This window comes from Phycomyces blakesleeanus, assembly GCF_001638985.1.
Source record: "Phycomyces blakesleeanus NRRL 1555(-) unplaced genomic scaffold PHYBLscaffold_13, whole genome shotgun sequence".
NCBI classification, from domain to species: domain Eukaryota; kingdom Fungi; phylum Mucoromycota; class Mucoromycetes; order Mucorales; family Phycomycetaceae; genus Phycomyces; species Phycomyces blakesleeanus.
Genome location: NW_017265146.1, coordinates 608,161 through 634,138, shown reverse-complemented (window position 1 = coordinate 634,138; position 25,978 = coordinate 608,161). Strand labels below are relative to the sequence as shown.

General features: G+C 36.4%; 9 protein-coding genes across 9 annotated transcripts; 7 read left to right on the top strand and 2 right to left on the bottom strand.

Annotated features, from left to right (window-relative positions):
- Nucleotides 1-31: 31 nt before the first annotated feature.
- Nucleotides 32-1,873, top strand: PHYBLDRAFT_146632 (hypothetical protein; the record flags this gene model as incomplete). Its single annotated transcript, XM_018431695.1, has 1 exon — nucleotides 32-1,873. One exon carries the CDS (start codon nucleotides 32-34, stop codon nucleotides 1,871-1,873), a length of 1,842 nt encoding a protein of 613 aa, XP_018290482.1.
- A 1,723-nt stretch (nucleotides 1,874-3,596) lies between these two features.
- On the top strand, nucleotides 3,597-5,438 carry PHYBLDRAFT_146631 (hypothetical protein; the record flags this gene model as incomplete). The annotated part of the gene is made up of 2 exons (XM_018431694.1): nucleotides 3,597-4,967; nucleotides 5,046-5,438. The coding sequence occupies 2 exons, from the start codon at nucleotides 3,597-3,599 to the stop codon at nucleotides 5,436-5,438; spliced, it is 1,764 nt and encodes a 587-aa protein (XP_018290481.1).
- A 2,232-nt stretch (nucleotides 5,439-7,670) lies between these two features.
- Nucleotides 7,671-8,663, top strand: PHYBLDRAFT_146630 (hypothetical protein; the record flags this gene model as incomplete). The annotated part of the gene is made up of 4 exons (XM_018431693.1): nucleotides 7,671-7,719; nucleotides 7,817-7,845; nucleotides 8,029-8,232; nucleotides 8,448-8,663. 4 exons carry the CDS (start codon nucleotides 7,671-7,673, stop codon nucleotides 8,661-8,663), a joined length of 498 nt encoding a protein of 165 aa, XP_018290480.1.
- A 3,397-nt stretch (nucleotides 8,664-12,060) lies between these two features.
- Nucleotides 12,061-14,289, top strand: PHYBLDRAFT_169564 (hypothetical protein; the record flags this gene model as incomplete). The annotated part of the gene is made up of 2 exons (XM_018436103.1): nucleotides 12,061-13,988; nucleotides 14,040-14,289. 2 exons carry the CDS (start codon nucleotides 12,061-12,063, stop codon nucleotides 14,287-14,289), a joined length of 2,178 nt encoding a protein of 725 aa, XP_018290479.1.
- Nucleotides 14,290-14,451: 162 nt separating this feature from the next.
- On the bottom strand, nucleotides 14,452-14,870 carry PHYBLDRAFT_146628 (hypothetical protein; the record flags this gene model as incomplete). The annotated part of the gene is made up of 2 exons (XM_018431692.1): nucleotides 14,452-14,723; nucleotides 14,795-14,870. The coding sequence occupies 2 exons, from the start codon at nucleotides 14,868-14,870 to the stop codon at nucleotides 14,452-14,454; spliced, it is 348 nt and encodes a 115-aa protein (XP_018290478.1).
- A 296-nt stretch (nucleotides 14,871-15,166) lies between these two features.
- On the top strand, nucleotides 15,167-16,790 carry PHYBLDRAFT_146627 (hypothetical protein; the record flags this gene model as incomplete). Its single annotated transcript, XM_018431691.1, has 9 exons — nucleotides 15,167-15,302; nucleotides 15,396-15,465; nucleotides 15,519-15,645; nucleotides 15,707-15,804; nucleotides 15,829-15,887; nucleotides 15,949-16,010; nucleotides 16,215-16,298; nucleotides 16,380-16,629; nucleotides 16,741-16,790. 9 exons carry the CDS (start codon nucleotides 15,167-15,169, stop codon nucleotides 16,788-16,790), a joined length of 936 nt encoding a protein of 311 aa, XP_018290477.1.
- Nucleotides 16,791-17,782: 992 nt separating this feature from the next.
- PHYBLDRAFT_146626 (hypothetical protein) lies at nucleotides 17,783-20,189 on the top strand (the record flags this gene model as incomplete). Its single annotated transcript, XM_018431690.1, has 2 exons — nucleotides 17,783-17,871; nucleotides 20,069-20,189. 2 exons carry the CDS (start codon nucleotides 17,783-17,785, stop codon nucleotides 20,187-20,189), a joined length of 210 nt encoding a protein of 69 aa, XP_018290476.1.
- A 644-nt stretch (nucleotides 20,190-20,833) lies between these two features.
- On the top strand, nucleotides 20,834-23,966 carry PHYBLDRAFT_146625 (hypothetical protein; the record flags this gene model as incomplete). The annotated part of the gene is made up of 4 exons (XM_018431689.1): nucleotides 20,834-21,068; nucleotides 21,176-22,639; nucleotides 23,720-23,811; nucleotides 23,871-23,966. 4 exons carry the CDS (start codon nucleotides 20,834-20,836, stop codon nucleotides 23,964-23,966), a joined length of 1,887 nt encoding a protein of 628 aa, XP_018290475.1.
- Nucleotides 23,967-24,611: 645 nt separating this feature from the next.
- Nucleotides 24,612-25,016, bottom strand: PHYBLDRAFT_169560 (hypothetical protein; the record flags this gene model as incomplete). Its single annotated transcript, XM_018436102.1, has 2 exons — nucleotides 24,612-24,701; nucleotides 24,798-25,016. The coding sequence occupies 2 exons, from the start codon at nucleotides 25,014-25,016 to the stop codon at nucleotides 24,612-24,614; spliced, it is 309 nt and encodes a 102-aa protein (XP_018290474.1).
- Nucleotides 25,017-25,978: the final 962 nt, after the last annotated feature.

The following is a 25,978-nucleotide window of genomic DNA, read 5'->3' as shown; positions in this document are numbered from 1 at the left end:
CTTTATCTCGTTATTCTTATTATTTATCATTATGCCCGCATCAGAATTGCCTTACGAGATTCTTTCCCTTGTGGCAGACTATCTATACAAAGACTACAAGTTTGAGTGCATTTTTGTATGTAAAGGATGGAAAACTACGTTTCAAGAATTATTTTGGAAAGACAGAGAAGTCCGTTCTGTTAAAAAGCTCGAAGACGCAGCCGTCGCTGTAAAACATTCGACAAGCGATTTTCCGTACGGCGTTGTACTCCAGACTCTAACCATAGTCGAAGCATGTACCCTACACAGCCTACTACAGAGCGACGCTTTTGAAACTTTTTATAATTTAAAACACCTTGTTCTTGAACATGTAATAATCGACAGCACTGACATAAAGAAAATAACATATTCCCGTCCATGGAAATCGCTAATAAGCCTGAAGCTTGTAATCAAGATTGCAAAACAAAATTCACTTACACCAATTCTCATAAGGCTCTTGACGAACTATCCCAGCCTCAAAGAGATAGACGTTTCTCCACACTCCTCAATGAATTCGCTCAATTTCAATTTGAAAAACTTCAATACGCTACACAAACGATCTCCACAGCTAGAATCTATCAAGGGCTGCTTTAATCTCACTAATATTCACTCGAATTCGGTAAATACGATCCCAACGACTATAGCAGCTCTTCATGTAACAACACTTGACCTCGACCTGTTAGATTGGGACTACTTATGGCTATATTATTTTAGCTACAAGTATCCAAACATACGTACCCTGAAATGGAAAACCATGTGTGAATCAAGAGAGCGGATTGTTAAAGAATACAACAGAAACAAAGCCGAACTTTTACACTCACTTAAAAACGTTTTTCCGCATTTAACAACATTGGAGTTTTATACTGAAGATCGTTCAACATGGTCACACGCTTTATTCTGGGATTTACTTTGTCGGTCAAATGTGCCAATCAAAAAGCTGACATATATCCTAAGAGTATGCTTTTCTTCTCCCAACTTCCAACAAATGCTTATCCAACGATTACTACAATCCTTTGAAAAAACACTCGAAACTTTCTTCGTTGCAGGAAATGTATCATATGATATCAGATACATAGTAAGGCTAAATATACCGTCCTGTCCGGTGTTGGTGGACCTTACACTCTACGATTGTGGTATATACATTGATTTGGACAATCTGTTGGATAGCTGTCCTGCCCTAAGGCGGCTAATGTTTACCAGTGGACAACTTTACATAAGCCCAGAAATACGAGAAGATCCAGGAAAACATGGATTACGAATTTTGGGACTAGATAATGTTGATGCAAGTGCTCCTGTATTTAGCTACATGTCGTACAGGTGCAGGAATTTAGAATATATGAACTTGGACAGCATACGAATCAGTGGGTCGATTTCTGAAGAGACGGGAAGTCTGCTCATTAATATGCCTTACACTCGTCTAAAAAAACTGGATTTCCATCGTGTTTTGTTCTACCCGTCCAACGATCACATGAATGAAAAGAAGGTTATCAACCTAATCCTGCTGTCTCAGCTAAAAAGCTCTTTCCCGTCGGATGAGAATGAAGACCATGTAGATGAAATTCATGATGTGGACCATCTAGCTTGGTTCCATCTTTTCTGCAAGAAGATTACAATCGGTTTTGAATCAAAGATCAGAAAGCTTCCAAAAGAAGAAATTGCTACTGCTACCGAGTATTATAAAAGCACCCCGGCTACAGAAAGAGTAAACCTTTCAGAAGAAAGAAAGTCTTTTCAAGGTCTGGTACCTAAAAGATTTTGGGAAAAAGATCTTTGGAAAGGTTATGTCGAATTAAGATGTGGCCACATAGCTAGTTACAAGATGCCTTTACTTTGGGTAGACGAAGATGACTATTAGATTATGTCTGTAATCCTATCCACCCGCTCAATTGGTTATATTATGTGATTTTTCATTCGAATTATCCACCATGGTACATCTTTACCCTTCCTATAAAACTTGAAACATGTAGAGAGAATTAGTTGCATATCAACCATCGTCTACTTCTCTTAATAATATTTACTGTAATAATAATAAACCTTTAATCAATAAATATAAGTAATTTTCTCAATTAAATACAATGTTTGATTTATATCTATTATTCAACATGTATATCCCTTTTCCTCTCTCGGTTACTTTTATGCTATCATTAGACTTGCGTTTCGATATTATTTTGTAAATTACGGATTCTCTTTGTTAGGATAAAGGTTTTGCCGTATCATTATATACAATACATGAAAAGTACCATTTCAACAATAGCTCTCGAGAAACGTAAGAGTCGATTCTGTTAGAGAGTTGAAAAGAATTGTATAATTGTAAGAAAATAAATAAATAACAATGTATTATCTGGCGTATAGTCTGTCAGTAAACAATTAAATCATTCTGGGCGCCGTACTGTAAGAGAGATCATTCAGAAGAATGTTTTTTAGAACTTTCTTTAAATTAAAACGCTTCAATTCCAAAATAATTTCAATTGAAAGAAGATATAAAAGAGGTTAAAGATGACCGTCCATAGAATTATTTATTAGCCAAAGTCAAAGCCCTTTTGATGTATGAAATAAAAATTTGATGTCTAACTGCTCGAATCAATCCCAAGAACCAAGCATACACTCCATACAACTGGGTCCTGCCGAATAGTTATTTCAGTAGCTAGTATCCTAGAGCTATCTTCTTTTATATATTTTTGATTCCAAATATTCTAGAGTTATTCCTCTAAATCTTTTTACCCATAAAGACATACGAATACTTGTTTCATTTGAACCTTTTTTTTTAAAAAAAAAAAAAGATCCGGAGTGTAAATTAGCGTAGAAATAAATCCCAAAAATTGGGTTTGATATGAAAGTCACATATGAACAGAAACTCGGTTACAGGGTTCTGTGGAAAATCGAACAGCAGAAAAATAATAGTTGGGTAGATAAAAGTGCCTTACATAGAAAATAAATAAGCTGTACCATTTTTCTGAAAACATTAAAGAGTTATTTTCTAATAACGACGATAATGATGTATTGGATGTTTTTAATAAGCATCATGCAAGACCATTTTCAAACCATTGTCTTAAAATTTTCGAGTTTAAGCAATAGATCTCCAAACCAGGTCTTCGGACTCTTAGAGCATGTTCCACAGTGAAATAACTTTTAATTTATCTAAAGTCAAACACTGCTACTTTAGCTAAAGAAAAGGTCAATTTTACCAGCAGTTCAATATATCTTTTTTCTAAATAAATTTTGAGAGAGTTTTAATCAATAAATTTCATCTTGTTAAATTCAATAAGAAGATAAGAAATAGGGACTGTCTTTTATATTTAAAGTGAATTTAATTGAACAGCTGGGAGGACCAACTTTAGCTAAATATTTAAATTTAACGTAAAAGTGGAGATAAAGTGGACTGCTGAAGATGGTGTTAGTTTCCAGAACTATAGATCTGCATAGCTACAAATTTTATGAAACCATTTTATGTTAGTCGCTCTAGATGTTCCATCCATGCACACACACACATGTATATAAATAAGTACGCATAAGTAAAAACATGGCTATAACTTTCTCTTTATCTTTCTGATTATCTTTTATCTATCTTAATTAACACTATGCTCGTATCCGAATTACCTTTTGAACTTCTTTTGCAAATTTCTTCTCAATTATTGCCCAAAGACAAGCTCAATTGTGTCCTCGTTTGTAAAGGATGGGAGGTCCCATTTCAAGACTCACTCTGGAAAGATATGGAGGTCAGAAGTTCCGAATCACTCAAAAGGGTCTGCAAAGTTGCGAAGCGTTCAGCAAGCGGACTGTCTTATGGTCTAGCAGTTCAAAACCTACGTCTTAATGGAGAATATTCCCTATACGATGTGTTCAAAAACAATCTTTTCAAAATCTTCTTGAACTTGAGGCATCTCGATATTGCGGCTCTAGGTTTAAACGACAAGACACTTCGAATGTTAAATGAGCATGGCCTATGGAAGTCTCTGGTTAGCCTGAAGGTCACGCTCGATGCTTCTTCCTCGGAAGAATTGGCACAGTTTTTGTTAAGGCTCTTAAGAAACACTCCCAGCCTGGAAGAACTCGACATCTCTCCGTATTCTGAGTCGCGGCACTTGTCTCTTACTTTGGACGATTTCAGAATTCTCCACACCCATCTACCCCATCTAAAATCTATTGCAAGTAAACTAAGCTTCAAAACAATTTCGCAAGATGAAGTAGTGAGCGTCCCAAGCACTACGCCAGCACCCTTAGTCAAATCACTCGAGCTCAACTCCGTAGATTGGGAAAACCTGTGGTCATACCATACCTGGATGTACTATTTCAGCTACAAGTACCCAAACCTACAATATTTGACGTGGAAGATTGGACATGAAATTTCCACACCGCTTGCGCAAGATTATCAAGAAATGAATGAAGAATTTCTTCAGTTGACTCCCAAGGTGTTCTCACATCTGGAAACAGTTGATTTTTCCGCTATGTACACGTCTGCATTATCTCACGCTGTTTTCTGGGATATCGTTTGCCTTTCGAGAGCTCCTATTAAGAATATAAAGTACAAGATCGTGAACAGAATTTGGGAACCAATGGGCCTAGTAGAGAAAATCCGACAAAGTGCCCAAAGCTGCAAAGAAACTCTCGGGACACTCTTTTTCGACGGGCACATAGATTTTGAGGTTAGACAAGTTGCAAGTCTAGAATTGCCTTACTGTCCGCGGCTGGTAGAACTTGAAATGAACAACTGCTCCGTATCCATCATCTTGGACAATCTGTTGAACAGCTGCCCAATGCTAAGAAAATTGAGCATTTCGGGAGGAGAGCTTGGTGTCAGTACAGACGCAAACGCACAGATTAGCCGCCATGGATTACGGCTTTTGAAGATAAACGAAATGGTTATAAGCATCACTGCATTTAACTACGTCTCCTTACGGTGCAGGCAATTGGAGTACCTGTACTTGACACAATCACAAGTTTCCGGACCAGTCTGCCAAAGAACGGGGAGCATGCTTATTGACATGTCCCACACAAGACTCAAGATGCTGCTGCTTGCCCAAGTTTAGTTCTACTCGCTGGCCAGATACACGGATTCCCGTACTGCCATCAACTTGGTCCTTCTGTCCCACTTAATTGGCCCTTGGCAACGAAGTCTAAGCATACAAGATATCAATAAGAGATTTATTGTATATCCCATAGGCTGGTTTCGCTTATTCTATGGACTGGACGATATGTTTGACTGTACAAAAACTAGCAGACGGCTCTCAGAACAAGAAGCTGACTTTGTCGAAAACTATTACCGTGGTTTCTTTATCAACCGGCTAATCCCTGAAGGTGAAGATAGTCTTGTATATTCTGTATTACAGTATTTCGAGGATGATTGGGCAAAAGACCTTTATAAAGGACATATAGAATTAAGATTTGACTACGTTGCTGAATATTTTGTTCCTTTGTATTAGATAGATAATATATATGTATGTATTGCCTATTTAAAGGAAAAACAACTGGCAACCATTTGTTTGTATAAATAAATATCAAGGCTCTTTTTCTATATATGGAGAAAATTCACATTATTTTTACCTTGGATTTTGCTTGAAAGTAACGGAATGAATCGAAAGAGAGAATAAATATATACATATCTTAAGTTAGTCGTAATAATGAAGCTAGAAAATAAGGTCTGGTATCTAGAGCTAATTTGAAAAAATCAAAGCAACACATATCTGTATATATTAATTTTGAGTGATAGTATCATTTAACGAGGGTGAAAATACTGTCATGTTGTAACTAACTTACATAAAAGGCTGGTAAAGATTGGTTGAGATGAGCAAAACAGAAAAAGCGCATTATATATATATTAGATTATTGTGAAGTTTAACCAAGATACTTCTCTTATGTATTTTGTCACATTATCTGTTCTCTTTATAGCTGTTTAAGAAAACTAGATAAATCACTGACTTTGTTCTTGCAGATTGAGCAACAGACCATAACAAAAAGAGAAAGTGGATGTCTACATAGAAGATATTGATATTTCAAAGTATTGAGTATGTTACGACTAAAAAAAAATACTATGAATTATGCGGTGAATTAGAAAGGATAAGAATACATTAAATTGACCGCAAAGAAAAGTATTGCTATATCAAAAAAATAATAAGAATATAATGGTTACCTAAAAAAAACTACAAAAGGCAAAGAAATATCGTATCAAAAAGTAATAAAAGATCCAAATACTTTGCTCATTAAAAGATGGGTGTATTTATTATATTGTTTGGGCTTTTGTTGAGCCCTAAATCCCAAGCTCTCGACCTCTTTTTTTTTGTGTAAAATATGAGAGAAAATTGGCTAGTAATACGAATTATTAATGTTCGTCAAAAAGCCAACCACATAACTTACCAAATTTTGTCAAGATCCTTTTGAAATGCATGTTACACAGCTAGCATGTTAAACATGTTATATGTTACAGATACCATTCATTTTAGAGTAGCCAATATAACGAGGTAAGCAGTGTTAATAGCTGGTGTAAAACAATTCGGCATCCTAAAAAATTGATTATGGTCTTACCAATTCCACCGAAAGTTATAAGGTGCTCTCTGCTCTCTGTGTCATACAACTTGTATTTCACTCAACTTCGGAGCGTATGCCACATTAGCTTAAAAGAGATATAGCCAAGGTCGCATGTCTATTTAGATATAGACCATCTATTACCATATTCACTTTCCTCATAAAGTCTACCGGGTCATGACTCATTACTATAGATCATTAAGTTTTGTAAAGAGGTACAAGCTTAAAGGAATGGTGAGCATATATTGTTACAAAACAGAAGAGGACTTCAAAGCCTATTTATTATGTGTTTTATAATCCAGAAAACAAGTACTAGCTATGTATTACAAGCACACAGGCACACACGTTCCATAGCCATGTATTTACAGAAATGGGAGGCAGATCAAAAGTATTTTGCTTCTACTGGAGAAGTATCTTAAAGTAAAGAAAAAACAAGTAAGAAATGCAGATAAAGAAAACATGCTGAAGTACACCGGAGGAAAGAGAAGAGTAGGAAAATTAGTATAAATGTCATTCTTGGAACTAAAAATAAAAGTCTTCTGTTAGAGTGTGCAAGTGTGAGAAACATGCTTGTGTATGTGGTTTTTGGGACATAGTTCAAAAGATGTTGATTGTATTCAAATGATTAAAAGGAATCAATCAGATCAAAATTTCAAATTATTATCAGTAAAGGTGGAATCTTCCAAATTTAAGTACAAACTTTCCAAGTTATATGTAATAACAAAAGTAAATTGAGCTAATTATAATGATAGCTAATCCACAGACCCTTTTCAGAAAAAAATTCATATTAAACAGCTTAATAAGTTTATCTATAGATAAATAGGTAGATAAAAAGAAAGGACCAGATCTATCTTTGAAGATGACGTTTAAAATATATGTATATCATTTCATTTTGTTCCAATTTATACTTTTGTTATACAAGTAGATGGAGTGAATTTAGGGAGTGAGTGGTTGAGGGAGCTGGTGACATAAACAATACTAAGATTCAAAGTTAGCTAAATATCATCAGGCATTTTAGACAATATGATTCATTAATAAACATGCCCGTAATTCAATATTAACAGGGCTAACAAGTACTCAACAATCAACTTGAGATCAGCACCAGAGACTTTATACTAAAGTTTAGGGAATTCATGAAGAGCATGCTAGATGAGAATATCATTAGAAAATGCTGGAAGCGACGTAAAAGGGCATGGGGATATCATTGATCATACGTATTCAGTATCGCCAAAAGAAACTGGGAGATACTACCTTTGGTTACTTTTATTTAAAATTCCAGGAGCAGCCTCCTTTTTCGATATTTTTACAGTGAGTAGAATAGTACAACCAACTTACCAAGCAGCTGCCCGTATGAATAGATTCATTAACACAAACAAAGAATAGGATCAATGTCTTACTAAAGCAGCTGAATACTAACTTCTATCATCCTTGAAAACTTTATTTGCTTTGTTAATAGACTTCTGCCAACCAGCTGATCTGTATAATCTTTAGCTTAAGCATTTCAACGAAATGATTGAAGACTATATTCATGATGCACAACAGAACCAAACATCATATGATCCAGAATATGACCAAGAAATATATAATGATGCATTCTTGATATTTAATGTGTTATCAGCACACAAAATTACCCTTGCAAATTACGAAAGATTTTTTCTACCAGCAACAAATTCAACTGAATCATACGCCACAACAGTATCATCCGAGATTTCCAAAGAAATAAATCTATGCATGGAAAATCAAAAAAAAGCCATATAATATGGATAAGTGTTTGTTCAATTCGGATCAAAAAATCTATAATCAAATAGTAAAAGCTCTTCAAGATAATTTCTGTTCAGAAGAAAAAAGTATTCTTTGTTAATGGACCAGGCGGAACAGGATAAACATTTTTGTTTAATTCCTTATTAAAGAAAACACGACGAGACTTTGGTATCGCCCTTGCCGTGGCATCAAATGGAACTGCAGCCTTACTATTACATGGAAAAAGAACAGTCCACTCACAATTCCATATACCATTGTTTATCGATGCAAATTCCGTTTGTACAATTACACCAACGTCGACAACCGGAAAGCTTATCAAACTCTCTCGAATTATCATCTGGGACGAAGCATCTATGATCAATTGATTGTTCATTCAGAGATATGATGCAACTCGAGAATGAAGAACTTGCAAATATTTCACTTGGAGAAAAAGTGGTTGTTTTTGGTGGAGACTTTCGGCAAGTACTTTCAGTAGTACCTAAAGGCTCAAGGAACGAAACCGTAAAGCAATGTATAAACCGGTCAAACATCTGGAAATGTTATAAAGCTTAAATTGACAATTGACATGCGGGTATCGAAAGCCAAAACGCAAACTAAAGCAGCTCAAGTGGAGCTCTTTATAAAATATCTGCTAAGTATTGGAGAAGGAAACGAACCAACGATTGGAAATGACAATGAAACCATCCAACTTCCAGATTCAATTTTATTGAATGGTTCCAATATCAATACATTAACAGATATCATTTTTGCTGAATAGCCTTCCAACTTCACAAGCTGTTAATACTTTACTGGCCATACCATACTTACTCCTAGAAACGCAGATGTTAAGATCATAAATAACATAGTCCTCAAGTCTTTTCCAGGAGAAAAAGTAACATACAGCAGAATCGACGAATGACTTTCAGACGAAGATCGAATAAACTATCCCAGTGAATTCCTCAATACATATGACCCTCCTCACCTTTTTCTTCACGACCTTCAACTTAAGGTTGGGTGCCCAGTAGTGCTATTGAGAAACCTGGATCCTGCAAATGGTCTTTGCAATGGGACACAATAAATATGCGAATCTTTGAATAATCGTATTATCAAAGCAAAAATTGACAATGCAATATTCAGTGGAAAGATTATATGTATACCAAGAATCAAATTGATTATATCCAGCACTGAAGGCCAAATCGCATTCACAAGGTTAAAATTCTCCTTATGTCTTTCTTTCGCTATGACCGTGAACAAAGCTCAAGGTCAAACTCTTAGTAACATCGGCATATATCCTCCTCTACCAGTAATATATTTAGCCCTGCGGTGTAGATATATTATTTGCCTTTTTTATACTTCTTTAACAAATTTAGTCATTTTTAGAGTAGTTTATATCTCCCCGAGTTCACACTTGTTTCTTCTCTAAAAAGCATTGGCGGACCCGTATTTACGCTTTACACAACTTTACTTAATAGACAAAAAAGAAAATTTTCCCAACTTTTTTTTCAGTTGTCCTGTGAGTAAAAGTGGGTATCGAAAATGTACTTTTTGGTGCAAATAGCCCAATTTACAGTGGATCAAGATTTTATAGAGTGAAAATGTAGGATGTTTTGGTCAATATTTGAGCAATCGATGCCCAAAGCTGCTGATAATGTGGATCTTAATGTGTCTAACCAAGTTGCTTATAGTCATAGAGTCTAATAGCTTTATGAATAGTGATTTATAGCTGATTTTTGGTGTAGAATTTGCCAATTTGATCAAAATGATCATTTTCGTTGTTGGCGATTAAAATTTTTATAATTTATATCTCGGCACAGCAACTTTATACAGCTAGGACATATGTATTAATATACTGCTAATAAAATAGTAGCTGTCTCTAAAAAGACATACAAGAGATTCAAGAAAACAATAATTTGTATCTGATATGTCTTTAAACATGGATAAAAAGGGCAAATCCATGAAAGTTTAATATATATATATATATTGGTGTGTGTGTGTGTAAGTCAATAAAATTGTATGTCAATAGTTGAGATAGACCTTCGTTGTCTTCTACAAGTATCAGCTATCAGAATGAAGTATTTGTGCTTTATTCTTTGCATACATACCCAGTAATGGAATACATTTAATGTAATATTGTTGGCTTATAAATTTTTGAGCTATATTATTTTATTGCTCCAAGCTTATATTATGAAATCCTTAACGTGTTTAGCTTCAATGATCAAGAGACTCTTCCGTGAATCCCTTTTTCAGAAAAAGAAAAAGAAAATTATTGGATAGTCCTTGTAAGCAATATATATTCTGAGGTACTGTCATTATCATCTATGTCCAAAACAGCTTTGTAATATCTCTGAGCAGATTAGATATTCTATTTTATATTTATTTGTTAAAAGAATAATAGCACCGGATTCTTTGTACCTGCATTACATGGCTCGATCTTCTTCAGGATCTAAACCTGACTTGATACAAATGAAGTCTGAAAACGGTGGTAAGATATATGACACCTGTTATATTTCCCTTTGCCCCTAAATCTCATCCGTGAATAACGGAGGGTCCAAACTTGCCAACGAGAATTTACTATAAAGTAGCAAGGGTCAGCTTACTCGACTACGAAAGCGTCCACTGCCAGTCATCAAAAACTCTGTAAATGTTACCGATAAAGAGTTAGTACAATTTATTGCAGGTTAGTTCCTCTATCTCTCATAACATCACTATGTTACGATTGGCTGATACGCTTTACACAGCAGCCCATCCAACAACAACAAAAAAATTGCCTTGGCCTAATATTAAACTGTAGTACTGCAGTTTGGGGGGTCTTATAAGTGTTCTGGCATTTTGTTAACAAAAAATGGTCTCATAAGAGCTGTTAATATTTATATGTGGATTGAATATAACAAGGAAGAGGGAAAGCATCCGATAGTCAATATGATTTTTTACTACTTTGGTACATGTTTTCTCTTTCTATTGGTTCTAATTTATACTAACCTGTAATTGTGTAACTGTTATGCAACGGAAAGAACAACCAATAAGAAACAGTCATTACATCACAAGAACCAACTTTCTTGCAAGTAAATCAAAAGAAAATAGAGCAAAGTAAAGAAGTAAAGAAGTAAAGAAGTAAAGAAAGACTTGGTTTTGATCGTTTGTAGTAACAACTCTAAAGACAGAGTACAAGCTTCAATAACGGCAATTTTCAGGTTACTCTAAGCTGGTCTGTGCACTTCTTGTTCCAACAGAAGAAAATTTTCATTTTATTTCATTTTATTTTATTTTATTTCGGGAGTTTAATCAACACAATATAAATAAAATAAAATAAAATAAAATAAAGAATAGAATAAAATAGAATAAAATAACATATTCAAGACGAGCGTATTAAACATATAATGAAGCCCTTTTACAATAGTAAAGTACAGACCTCTTGGTACTTGGACTTGGTGTTGATGTGAATCTATAGAAACTTATCACAGTGAAGAAGCGTTAAATATACATGAACCGGTTGGTTGTTCTTTTTGTGTGGGTGATAATGTTCAGAGGGCGTGCGGTACCTGTATTAATCATCATGTGAAAATATACAGGCTGCCTGGTAGTTGTTTGGGGGGAGACAATTCTTATCTACCCATACCTATGTGTGTCAAGTTGATAAAGGCGTATAAACGAATATATTGGTAGCTTAGAGTGTGATGTCAGCGCGACTACCATCAGAAAACAAAAAACATATATGTACCTCAATTATTCCCACCTTCCCTGTTTTCCTTTCCTTCGCACTTTGTTTAAACATCATTTATCTCAATGAATTCCAAAGTTTACAACGCTCTCTGCGCAGCCTTCGCGCTCGCCTATCTACTTGCCCCAGCTCTCCTGTTCATCCCTGTGATGTTATGGGAGGCTTCTCCTATGCCCTCTGCATTCTGCATGGCCAAATCTGCTAAGAGAAGACGCCCCTCCATGGCTGGAGTGGGTGCAACCCCATTTGTTGCTGTAAGACCAGACGGCGAAGATCAAATCGAAGCTCACAAAAATGTGATGCCTCAGACAATCCTTGGCATGCTGTCAAACTGGGTAGGCTCTTTGTGGTCTACTGGTTCGCAAACAACGGGAGAACCCTCAGGTAGCTTGTTGAGTAAGCGCCACGGAGGTATCCCAGGGCATATGTCCGTCAATGATTCCTCTTCGGAGGCGGAAGACGTTGTTTGTGTAGGAAAGTCGAGCGTGTTCTTTGGAGCAGGGCTTCGGGGATATGTCCCTCACCTCCTTCCTTTGCATAAGTTGGGACGTGGCATCGCTACAATGGTGTTCCCAGTTAACGGCGTGGCTGGTACCTGTGGGGAAACCCATGCAGACCTCGACGAGGGTGTGTCGAGTGAGCTTGTAGACGAATGCGATGAAGCTGAGGTCAGCGTACGACTCAGATTCATCTGTGACAGATTTTTCTCAGAGGGTTTTGCAAAGCCAAGACTCTCTGCTAGATTTCTTGACGCGATGTTGGAAGAGGAGCTCAACGACTCTGCCAACAAAGCTCATCGCGACTCATTGACTGAAGTCGCTGAACCAAAGTGCGGCTTGGTTCCCAAGTCAGCTGAAGAGACTCCTGTCCAAAGACAAGAGTCCATTCAGACCCCATCGGGTTTGGATAATGCTGGCTTCGTGGTTCCAAAGCCAAAGTTTAGGACAGTGGAGGGTCTAAATGAGGCGTTCGCGCTATCGTCTTGGCAATCAGCCAATGGATTTTTTGGTGAATGTCTCTCCACAGGACTTCCCACACCGATGGAGATTGACGACGACCTGGCTTGGAGTGAAGCCGAGGAAGTTGAAGATCCCATGGAGATTGATGATGTTGCTGAGGTGATGGTGCTTGATGCTGATTGTGGCGAAAAGCTCATGGCCCACACCTACAATCCAACGGTTACCGATTTGCAGTACGTCTCCCAGTCTGCAAACATGGATTGTGATACGAACGATCTCCCAGCCTGCGTACCGCAGCAGGCTGCAGACGACAAGATGGAAGACGACACAGAAAAAATAGTGCTACCGGAACCATCCTCTCTGAAGAAGTACGATGCGCCCAAGCCTAGACAAAAGGTAGGTGCCGACGAGGTTAAGGGTAGCAAAGAGCCTTCAATGGCGGTCCCCCGACCAAAAGAGAAGAGCTCAAAGCTTCCTCGACCTGCCAGTCAAAAGGCCATTGAGGAAGCAAAGACCGCAATCGAAGGGCCAGAAAGCAAGATGGCTTCGGCCTCTTGTGATCTCCCTTCACAGCTTCCCAAGCCACTTTTTGGCCTTCGCACCGAGCGGGCAAAGCTTGTGTCAAGCCTTGCTTCCGAGGTGCCTGAACCTGTCACAACAGCCAGTTGTGACAAGGGAAAGGCCCCAAAGAAAAAGGCCAAGACACAGGGGTCAACTGCTACCCCAGCTGCCCAGGTCTCTGTTCCTGTTGCTGCACCCAGCAGCAAAAAGGAGGAGAGTATCAAGGAATTCAAGTCGGATCTTCCTTCTGCATCTCGCGGCAAGAAAGTGAAGACTTCCGGCGGTGATGAGAAGGCCGATCTAATTATCGAACCCATCGGTAAAGAGATCGGAGAACCTCAGATCCAGCCATTCCCAGCTCGCAATCCTGCGTCAAAGCCGGCAAAGTCTTCGAGTAATAGAGGAAAAGAGGATCCAAAGAGCCTATTGAAGTATGTGCTCCGATTCAAAGGCGATCCAGCTGTCAACAAGGAGTAAGATTGTTTGTTAGCAGTGCCCGAGCTCACCTTGACCCATTGGGTCAGAGGTGTAGTGAAAGAATCTGCGAAGCTGATGATTCCGAAAACTTGGACAAATTTTTGTTGCCCTGTACGCTTCACCAAGCGGACATCTTGTCTATCGGTTGGCCCTGGAGCCAAGCCGACGCGGTCGGAACGAAAGGTTGATCCTGAAACTTCTGGTAAGCTTTATGGTGATACTGGAATTCCTGGACCTTTCACAGTACTTTTCTTTGGGATTATCTGCGTGGTGATTCGCGTTGGGTCTCTTGGTTAAGCTGTAAGGGTAGCCTCTTTTACGTTCGGTTCCTACTGCTTTCAAATTCAAAGGACTGGATTATCGTTTCCCTCTGGGATTGACACCATGCTCCGCCTGTTAGCTTGGTTCTGAGTCTTGGCTTGGCATAGACAGTATAAAGAGAAGGTAGATTGTGGAGGTCTACATATGAGTGTAACCTGTGGTGGTACTAGACTGGTTTTCAATCCTGTTTGCCTCTGGTATTTGCCGTTTGTATACATTCGAGGGTGGTGCTTGCACTGCTGTAGGGTTGGCTTGAACCTTTTGTTCGTAGGGTTCTTGTTGGCTTCCTCTCAGGTCTGAGGCCGAGATCTGTGAGTGGTGGTTTCTGTACGAGTAGGGCTTCCGGAGTCCTTGATTCTGGGTCGTTTTTGGGGCCACGGTGGTCCTGTTGGCTTGTCTGGTCTGGTTGGCTAGATTTCCGGTATCAATCTGGTATCATTCTGGAGATCGTTGTTGGCTAGCTTGCTGGCCTGTTATGTACCTGGGTTCTGGGTCTTTGTAGCTTGAGTTTTGTGCTTAAGCCAGGGAGAATGAATACTGTGGGGCACGGTGTTCATTATGTAGTCATGTCTGGCCGAATGGGTTTTGCTTCCTTGCCGGATTCTTTCTTGGGGTCCTTGGAAGGCTATTGTCAGTCCCCTCCTTTTTCTTTTCTGGTGAGTTCTCGAAGATTCACTGGTAGGCTCGGATAAGTCTTTTTGGACTTTGAGTTTGCTGAAATATAGATTGTGGAAAATCTATTTCCGGGGGGTAGATAGTCCCAAGAGGTTTTGGGAAAACGAGCCAAGAACATCGGGTTCCTACCAAGATTGACGAGGTTTTCCCTCACAGACATGACGGTATATCAGTCATTATGATTGCTACTAGTCCTTGTGTCTGGACTCAAATGATGCGTACAAATGCATGTCCAGACAGTCGCAGCTATTATGAGATGGCAAAACCAAAATTAATCTGCGTAGAAGGATATGCTTTTAAGACTGATCGATTAGGTATCAGTGACGTTGTCAGTCGAATAAAGATAAACTGACCATACAAAAAAATGTCACTGAAGAGATAGCGTGGAATTCGCCGATGATCTCAAGCATCACGCAAAACCTGTGGTCAGAGTCCTAGCCACCCTCATTTGAAGAGGACTCTGATTAATATGGTCTGGTAAATGAACCAGACCAAGCAGGGTGAGCTAGAAATTATCACCAAAAAAAAAGCAGATTACAGTTAGCAACTGGAAATGCGTACACTCAAGGAAATAAGACCCGAGTCGAAGGGCATTTACGCACACTTTCATTTGTGAAGGAGAAGCAAGGTTACTTTCGACAAACCTATCCAAACCAAGTCGAGACAAGTGCTTACAAGCCATGCATATATATATAATCCCACGGAAAATTGAATCCAGTATCAAAGCGAAGTTAAAGATAGACATGAACATGAACATGAACATGAAAAAAAAGGATATCGAGCATTCAAGCATCTAAACTTTCAAGCACAACAAGCGTAAGATCAAGTAGGCTAACCTAGAGTCTCGCCATCTCGCTGGGTTGGCCCAAAAGCACACCAAGAGTCTCGACTAGGATATGGTTACAACAAAAACAAATTCCTCGTCATCATTCAAGACTATTGGCTCAGTACTGCAAAAAGGTATTTGGGATGACCGGGTTTATATTATGGACCGAGAACACCAGCAGGAACAAGTAGAGGCCGTCAGTAGTAAACAACAGAGCTCAAGGCAGAAGCAATGTGAACCACAAAGCAAGCAATAAGGCAATTTTTCAAGGGTTGCTTTTGTCTCTGGATTTCTTTGTCAGAGATAATATCAACCATTAGTCCGTTTATCCAGAAGATAAGTGCTATTTATACACAATATGTCTCGGTACTAATTATATGATATTTTTTCATCTTCTCAGGGCCGCCCTGTGACAGGGCTCGCAATACTACAACCCTTTAGAGGATACCAGAGAGAGCTTGTGAGCGTTGGACTTTACCAAAAGGTAAGGCTGCTCGGTACACTTGTAGTACCTTTTCTCCCCTCAAAATATTGTACATTGCATTGTATGCCTGTATATATTTAGGGTTCTTGGTGTGGTAAGCCAAGATCTGGTAGCTCTTCTGCCATTCGGTGGACAAACCCTTTTGTGGTTGACCCCATCGCTGCAAGTTGGCACATTGTTTCTGCTGGAAGTTTGGTTGTTTACTGTTGGTGGTCTCGTATACCTCCTGCTGGTGGTCAAGGTCCAATCCGCCCGGTCATCGAAGAACATTTTGCAGTCCCGAGCCTGTCTCTTCAGATGATGTTACCTATTCCAAGACAAGTTCCTTTACGTACAAAACAAATTCTATCAATTAAGGTATGTTATTTTGGCCATTCAAACCTGCCTCATATGTAAATACGTTTTTCGCTTTCTCACTCATTTTTTTCTTTATCTTTTTAAGCCATATTTGGTCTTAGCAACTCAAATAATGCGGCATATTCCGAAGCCTGAATCCTATGCAACAATGCCAGCAGCAAGAACCAAGTCAAGCAAGAAGAATACAAGAAAGATACAAAAGAATACAAAAAAAATACAAAAAAAGCAAAAAAAAAAAAAAGAAAAAAGATTATATTCACAATTATCTCTCTATCTCAAGTAGAAACTCATAGTCTAGCAGAATCCCTGAAATGGTCAAGCCACGGTTTGCTTATATGTCCAAGTCCAATTCCAAGTCTTGTCCAAGCCCAAGTCAAAGTCCAAATGTCCAAAAACTGTCAAAGTACTGTTCTAGTACTAGTCCTAGCACACAAACATATACAAACATATAGAGAAGTACACAATTAGAGAAGTAGACAAATACACACACACACAAACACACACAATTTCTATTTTTCTATTTCTTTCTTATATATATACACACACACATACACATAGTCATAGTCATAGTCATAGACATACAAACATACATATACACACTTATATACATACATACATACATACAAAAGTAGAGGCGAATTTCTATCCAAGTCCAAAATCTGGGCTGTACCTCCAAGTCTCAAGGCCAAGTCGATTTCCAAGAAGGGGTCCAATGCAAAATTCCAAAAGCAAGTTCCAAAAGAAAAACCAAAAACCAAAAACCAAAAACCAAATCCGAGGCCTATACTAAGTCCTGTAAAAAAAACGGGCATATACTAAGTCCTCCTTTCCAAAAGGATCAAACGAAATCCGATCTTGAGGCATATACTAAGTCCTCCACTCCAAAAGGATCAAATCCAAAAACCGAGGCGTAGACCAAAACCTATCAGAAATTATCAGGCACATATTAAGTCCTCCACTCCAAAAGGATCAAAAGAAATCCGACCCTGAGGCCTATACTAAGTCCTGTCAAAAAAACACGCAGGCATATACTAAGCCCTCCTCTCTCTCTCTCTCTCTCTAAAAAAACAAAAAAAGAACAAAAGAAGAACAAAAAAAGAACAAAAAAAGAACAAAAAAAACAAAAGATGAACAAACCGGAAAAACTCTGCATTGGAACCTGGACCTGGATTGAAGCAAAGCTGCGAACTGGAACAAGACTCTGGATTAGAACAAGGTATGAAATCCCTTTTTACATATATACATACAAAGCAAATGAAGTCTTTGAACAAAAACAAAAAAAATGCTCAAAAAAAGAAGCTAAAAAAAAACAAGAAGAGTAAAAAGAGCAATACCAAAACCATCTCCTCATATTATTTTTAATATCAAAACCTATTCTCTTATTACTATTCCATGAAATTGACTGGACAAAAAAATCAAAAAGTCTAAATCATCCCCTTTACTATGTGTGCTGTGTTCGGACAAAAAAAAAGCAAAAAAAAAATCAAAAAAAAAAGAATCAAGAAAAGAATAAAAAAAAAGAATCAAAATCAAAGTCCAAAGTATCCCCTTTATTATTTTTCAATATCAAAATCCTCCCCCTCCTCATATCACTCTTAGCTTATATTGACTGGACAAAAAAAAACGGACAAAAAAAAAGATCAAAAGAAAAATCAAATGGACCAAGAAAATAAACCGACTGGACTGGACTGAAGTAGCATGAACTTGACCATCTTATATTATATTATATTTAATTTAACTTATATTTCCTTTATAAAAATCTTTGAATAATAAAATTTTTCTCATATGTCTTTAGTATCATATTTATATTTTTTTCTCTTTTTTTTTCTACATTTGCTTTTAAAGATTTTATGATTAATATTTGCAAAAGATAATAAGAATAATAAATTTTGTGCTTTTGCTATATTGCACTTAAAAGCTGTTTTATTATACTAAAGTACCTTGGAAGAAAAGATCATTTAGGCAATTCTGAGAAAGACTTATGATATTTTCAAGACCACCCTCTGAATTAATCCTTTTCTCCCATAGTATTGAATAGAGAAGGAGATTTCCTATGTAAGATTCTAATCTAAATTTGGTTAATTTTTATAAAAAATGAATTAATACGGGATTTGATCAATACAGCAACCAACCCAACACTTCTTTGGCAATAACAGTCTCCAAGAATATCTTTTTATATGTAAGCTTTAAGAAAGTGTACTGATGTATGCTCGTATAAGATTATATTAATTAAAAGAGTCTTGTGTTACCATATTGGCCAAATTAATAACCTGGTAAATGATACCCTATTTCCAATACTATGAAAAATAGCCCTCACATATACATATCTATATCGTTTATTTGATGTAATTTCTCTTTATAAATAAGTTTCAATTGGTTTTACTTTTGCCATATGTCTCAAAGATCTGTCTCTTAGTCAAAAAAAATTATAATAACCTTCATCAAGAAAAAAAAATTTCCTTTTCCAGAAGCATATCGTTCTTTTGACCAAACCTTATAGTAAGCTTTCTTTATTGAAGGATACATTATAAAGAGGTTGATATACAGTTTATTTAATATTAAAAGATAAAGAAATTAAAAGGTATTTTATGAAGAGTGGATGTAGTAAGGGTAAAATAAGGATATTAAGCATACAATTATTTTACCAAGCCTAGCTATTTACTTTTCTGTATATAATGTTTATAATATAAAAAATTTCTGAAAAATATTAGAAACCCACAACTTTTGTAAAGCGGCAAATAAATGCATATATCTAGTGTTTTGGGACATTTATTTTAGTCGACAAGTGCTTGCACCTCTGTCACATATTAAAATTGGAACGATACAGAGAAGATTAGCATGGCCCCTGCACAAGGATGACACTAAACTTCTGAGATGGAACGCTCTACGGAGCATATTTTTTTTTGTTTTGTCACCACTTGATATTATTTTTATTTATTTTATTTTTTATGTCAAATCTTGAAATTACTTATAAAAGGATACCACATTAAGGAATGTCAATATTACATCATAATGTACACCTTTATTATCCACTAATGCACAATCCTTCTCCCCTTCCTTGTTAAATGCATATCAATCTCTTCTTGCTCCTCATGCTGTAGATGGCTTTTGTTATGCAGTTCCATTAACACAAATCACCACTTCTTTTTTGCTGACAATGTAGCATTCTTTTTGGCTTGGCTTCAAATGTCCAACCCATGTTCAACTTGAGCTGCACAACACTTCTTATCACTCTGGCTGTCGTTTGAAGAACTTTTAAATATGCAGTCATATATACCCACTTTTCACGTTCTCTATACGATATTATTCCTGCTGATGGTGAAATTCATATACTTGGGTGTTCTCCTTCAGAAAGAAAGATGATTTATTTTTCTTTTTGGGGGGTCATTCATTGTTTCTCATTATCGTTATAGCACTCTTGCAACCATGGATACTCTTAATGCAGCCGGAGCTTGTCGATGGACATTCAACATCTTAAACAGCTATCCTCAAACACACCAAATCGCAAACAAAAAAAATCGTGATTCTCTTTAGCTTGATCAACTTCTCCTCTCTTTTCAGCCATCTCTCAAAATCTACACCACTTATGTGATCACATATTGTTTTAGGGTGCACCTGAAGTACCATCTGGAAAACCCACTTGGACCACATATTTCATGATGTTCTCCTTTAACACCAACAATCCTGTTGTCTTAAGCTTCTCCTTGTTATTATTTCCTTTATTAAAAAAACCAATCATGACTTATTATTAACTTGATAACGCTCTGTGGTAAATGAGTATACTAGAATATATATATATAAGTGTTTATATAGAGCCTTTTGCACTATTATTCTCAGGGCTTATTTTTTTTTTTGCCTCAAGGAACTCTGTTACTACTGGACATCAATATTAAAGGCTTCTTTTTTGTTAATCTAATAAACCTTTAAAAGCAGCAATCAAAACAAATCGCACATGTCCCACGAAAGCATTATGCTTAGAAAGGATGGCGTTCCAAAATAATCGTGGATGAGCAACGAATTCGGTTCTGTTCTTCCTTTTAATTTGACACAGTTACACACTTGGCTCATACGGGACCATATCCAAAGCTCACTTTGCATATAAGCCTATGATATTTTCTTCTTTCTTTCTTCTCTATTTTATTTTTGGCTTTGATTTTCACAGCTCTATCGTTTTTACAATGGCAGCACAACTACCAAATGAAATTATTCTGGAGATCTCTAGCTTTCTACTCACAAAGGACAGGCTTTCTTGTTCTCTTACTTGCAAGAGATGGCATTATCCGTTTCAAAAAAAGCTTTGGAGAGATGTTAGTATCAAAACCAATCTTAGACTTAAATCTATTCGCTATAACATTGAGAGATCGAAAAGTACTCTGCCGTCACTTGGCCATTTAGTATGTTCTTTGTCCTTCGGTCCAGAAGTGTCTATATCACATATGCAACAAGACGGCTTTTTTGCATTATTACCAAACTTGAAGCATCTTGATATCGGAAGAACGCACCACAATTTTTTATTAAAGAGATTACAAGATCTAACGATACATGGAAGTCACTGGAGAGCTTAAAAATTCAGATACCATATAGTGAAGAAACAAAATCGACGGCAGAATTTATTGGGTTATTGGCAACTTGTGGCAAGCTCCATACATATGAACTATTTAAAGGAAACTATCCTGTACCAGCCAAGTTTGAAGCAAAAGACTTTGACAAACTCCATCAAAACTTACAATATCTAAAATCCTTCAAGGCATGTATAACTCTCGATATGGACGTTGCACCATCGCAGCATATATCAATAAATCGTACACCAGCACTCGCTTTGACTACCCTCGATTTATATACGTGTAAATGGAGCGATTTTGGGATGTATTATTTTGCCCACAAGTATCCAAACTTAAATACCATGAGATGGAGTACTTTGGGTACATGCTCCCGTACGGTATCTCCAAATAATATGCAACAATACTCAGCTATTTTTGATTTCACTACAAAAGTACTCCAACATCTGGAAACATTTGAATTCGTAACAGTACACGTTCCAGGAAGCCATCATTCTGACTTTTGGGAATTTCTGAGTTCATTGAGAGCTCCTATCAAGAACTTAAAATACAAGATTTCAATCAGTGAAGGCAGATGGAGCACTATTACAGCACTTAGCAAAAAGCTCATAGAATTGTTTTCGGAAACACTCGAGACTCTTTCAGTTAATAATAATGCGCCTTACAAGTCGATGTATAAGCCACAACTAAAAATATCCTCTTGTTGTCTCTTTTTGGTGGATCTTAAGCTCAGATGCTGTGGTATGTCTATTGGACTGCAAAACCTGTTCGACAGCTGTGTAGCCTTAAAAAGATTGAGGATTTATAATGCTGAATTGTCGTGTTTCTCACGCACAAGAAATCAAGGCCAAGACCTAAAAGGACAAAAGCACCAAGAGCAAAAGCATGGGTTACGAATTTTGGAGCTGCACCGAATTTCTACAAGTCGCAAAGTGTTTAGCTACCTTTCTTTCAGGTGCAGACGCCTGGAATATATGAAGTTGAATAGTACATATATAAAGGGCACCATCTCTGGAGACAGCCAATCATTTCTTCTCGACATGTCCTACACTTCATTCAAGCTACTACACCTTGTCGATGTTAGATTCACTATATTCAACGATCAGGCGAATGAAAATTGTATCATAAGTATGCTACTTTTGTCTCAGCAGAACGGCCTTTCCTCAACAGATAAAAATAAAAACGGCGTGGATCCAAATTCTACTACAGTACCTTGTCCTTCTCAGTCCTTTACTTGGTTTATATTCTTTCGTGCGAGCTATGAGGAGGAATACATATTATGGCTCATAAAACGTCAAGACCAAGGTGATCTTACCCCAGTCGAATACTTTCAGATGTTCCATTTTGAAAATTGTCCGTTGGCATGGAAAACTTCCAGATTGTTGAATAAAAACACTGACATAGACACAACGGAACACCTATTTAGTAAGTGTTATATCGAATTAAGGTGTGGTTCCATAGAGCAGTATACTATTCTTAACTCTGGTCCCAAAAACAATGACTTTTGGGAAAGTTTGTATGACCTTTATAAAAATAAATAAATATCAAATAAAGAAATATCTTTGAAGCCAATGCTAATTGCCAAACATAAAGAGAACAAGCTTCTTTGTCCGTAATGATTGCACTATTTATGATTCCTCTCTCTTTTTCCCTTTCTTTCTTTTACCTTTTGGATGCTTAATATAATATAAGCTGGTGTTGTAATTGTTATGAGCTTTATTGTTATTATTGCTATAATTATGATAAGAATAAGTATAAATGAAATATTTGTACACCTTTAATTAACAATAACAATCTTCTCTTGTTGTTTCAGGGAATGCAATTAAATAAAATAAAAACAAGTCCCCCCCCCCCCCTTCATAAGTAGGATCTGCTTAAAATGCAAAAAAAAAGTATTTTAAAAGATGTATGATTAGGATTTAAATAACCGAGCCTTCTTCTACAGTGTTTTTGCTTGAGATTGAGACTATTCTCGAAAACAATTAGACAAACGAATTATATTTTCTTAGACATTTCTGCTTTTTTTATTGGACAAATAACATTGGTAGCCAAGATGATCTTTAGGAATAAATAACAGTTAGCCCAATAAGTCTAAATAGAAATAGCCTGAAAAAATCGGTATTGCTGTTATATAAGCACTCTATATTTATCAAGAGGTACAGAAAGTGTGTGAAGAAATGGTAAATATATTGGCGAATGGCGACAGAAAATACAACAATAAAAAACGAAAGAACACAAAAAGAAATAGAAGAAAATGGAAGAAAAGGAGAGATAGCCAGATGAAAGATAAAGATAAAGAAAAATAAAGGATTCAACATCAAGGGTAATACATACATAGTACATTAATACACCTTGAGAGAACTAATGATTTGTATTAGTGGAGAATGGTATTAGCGACCAAAACATTTTAACAATGATCCCTTAAATTGCCTATCATTGCTTTTGGTGCTGCCATAAAAAACAAAAATGCTGTAACATTTAAAGATTATTGTGCAGGAATTGTAGGTGTTCTGTACCGAGCATTGAGGAATAGACAAAAGAGTAGAGACCTTCTTGTGGCAGATGTTGATGAGCTTGGAACCTCCAAGGAAAAAATAGTAAGCTTAGCATATTTTTAAGGCTTGGCTAACACTGCTTTTAATTTTTTGCTATAAAGATTTACCACCTTTGTAACCAAAGCATCCTTGCCAATATCTTAATTGATTTCACAAGTAATCCTCTCTTGCCAAAATTGCGGGATGATGTGGAATAGATATGTGAATGTTTCCAAAAATATATACCAAAAAATTACCCAAAAGGCTTTAAATAACCGTCATTGACCACTCCCCTTCTCTTAAGATGAATATCCTTTTCTCAACCACTTATATCGCCGTATCGAATACAATTTTCTTAAGAACTTTAGATTTTTACAGGCAAAAAGATTCTACCATATATATACATATAAAATTAACAATGATTTCTCTCAATTTTCTTTTCTTTTTGTTTAAAACCGAATTCTCATTAGTCTAAAAAAACCATAATTTATCTCAATCTCAAGTAAAAACAGTGTATATGGATATAATATTTACTGTTCATCAGCATTGATTATTAATACTGTTCATTACTACCATTACCATTACTATTAGTATTAATAATAAGACACACACACATATATATATATATAAATAGGTGGCTGCTTTTCAAGACAAGTTCAAATATATACAAACTCGAGTATTTGTGGGCAAATTCTCTTGTAATCAAAGCTTTAATATTATATATTTATCTATCTATCTACAAAGTGTTGTAAAGAAGTATAATAAATCCAAGATTTCTAATGAACTTAATAACCATCATTCACTATTAATAATTTTCTTTTTCTTTTTCTTCTTTTCTTGTCTTTATCGTTGTCGTTGTTGATTTATAGGCGAGTCAGTAAACCAAGAGCAGCTTCCATGTCATTTTGTGTCTTTTCATAAACAGCCTGTGCAGCTTCTACCTCGGCCTTTGTCTATACAAAATAATAATATTGAATTGATGGCAATTAGTTTATATTCTTCTAAATTTTCTTTTTCTTATAATAATAATTGTGTTGTGTGTAATTTACTTTTTGTGGTGCCTTTTCATTTTTCTTCTTCTTCTTTGTCAAATGAGAAGAGAGATCACCCATAAGACCATCGAGTTGATCAGTCAAGGATTCGTCTTTGAACTTTGAAGATTTTGTCATGGACTTTGTCGGTTTCTTTGTTGCGGCATCCTTGGTTGGTTTGGCATAAGGTACTTTTGATCGATCTGTTTGGGCTCTTCTTCCTTTCAATTTACTCATTTCTTTTTTCTTTGGCTTAAGAAATAAAAAAGAAAAAGTGTGTGTATGTACAATGAAACTCAGTAGATATTTGTTACTGAAACTTTATGCTTCTGGATTGCAAGTCACACATTTGCACGTATACGCATATAAGCACATTCCCCACACACACACCAACTCACACTAAGATTTCACAGTAGAAATTGACAGCTTTTTTTTTCACTGTAGAAAAAAATCTACGAGTATTTGAAACAAGCTGTATTATTTTGGAAAGAAATGGCAGATTTTTGAACACCATCTAGCACTTACCAAGTTTAGAATATCTCTATCCTATTTTGGCTCTAGAGAAATATTTTGAAGATGAAAGTCCAGTCGTCAACCCAGGAAACCATCTTGATTTCCGAATAAAGAGAACTACTTGCTTGATTAAAGAAAAATCAACTAGAGGGTCAAACAAACCCTATGAACTCTGTACCTTGGATCTGAGCTTATGCCAGAAACAGTCATACCTACTAATATTTCTTTTTAATGCGAACTTGTGTTTTTATTTCGTAAAGTTTTTTTCTTTCTATTTCTTCTCACTGTTACTATTGTTGACAAGTCTTTGAGGCTTTACAAAGTACTAACCAATAACTTATAGCTTTTGGGCGATAACAATATTAAGCAAGAGATCTATAACAAGACCCTATAACACAAAACCTTTTATCAAAGCCTTACAAGATAAGCACACATACACATATTTTATAGATATAATGATATATAGCTAAAGCTTTTGTAATGTTAAACGAAACTCCCTTTTTTATTTCTGGCCAAAGCGATATCTAGTAGCTTATAAAGACCTTGATCTTACAATTTTAATTACTTTTACTATATTTTATTTAATTTAAAATTATTATAGTCTTCTTCTTTACATACTTATTTTATCATTCGTCTACTATTTTTTAGTACCCTTTGTTAGAGGCAATGCTATAGATATGAGAAGG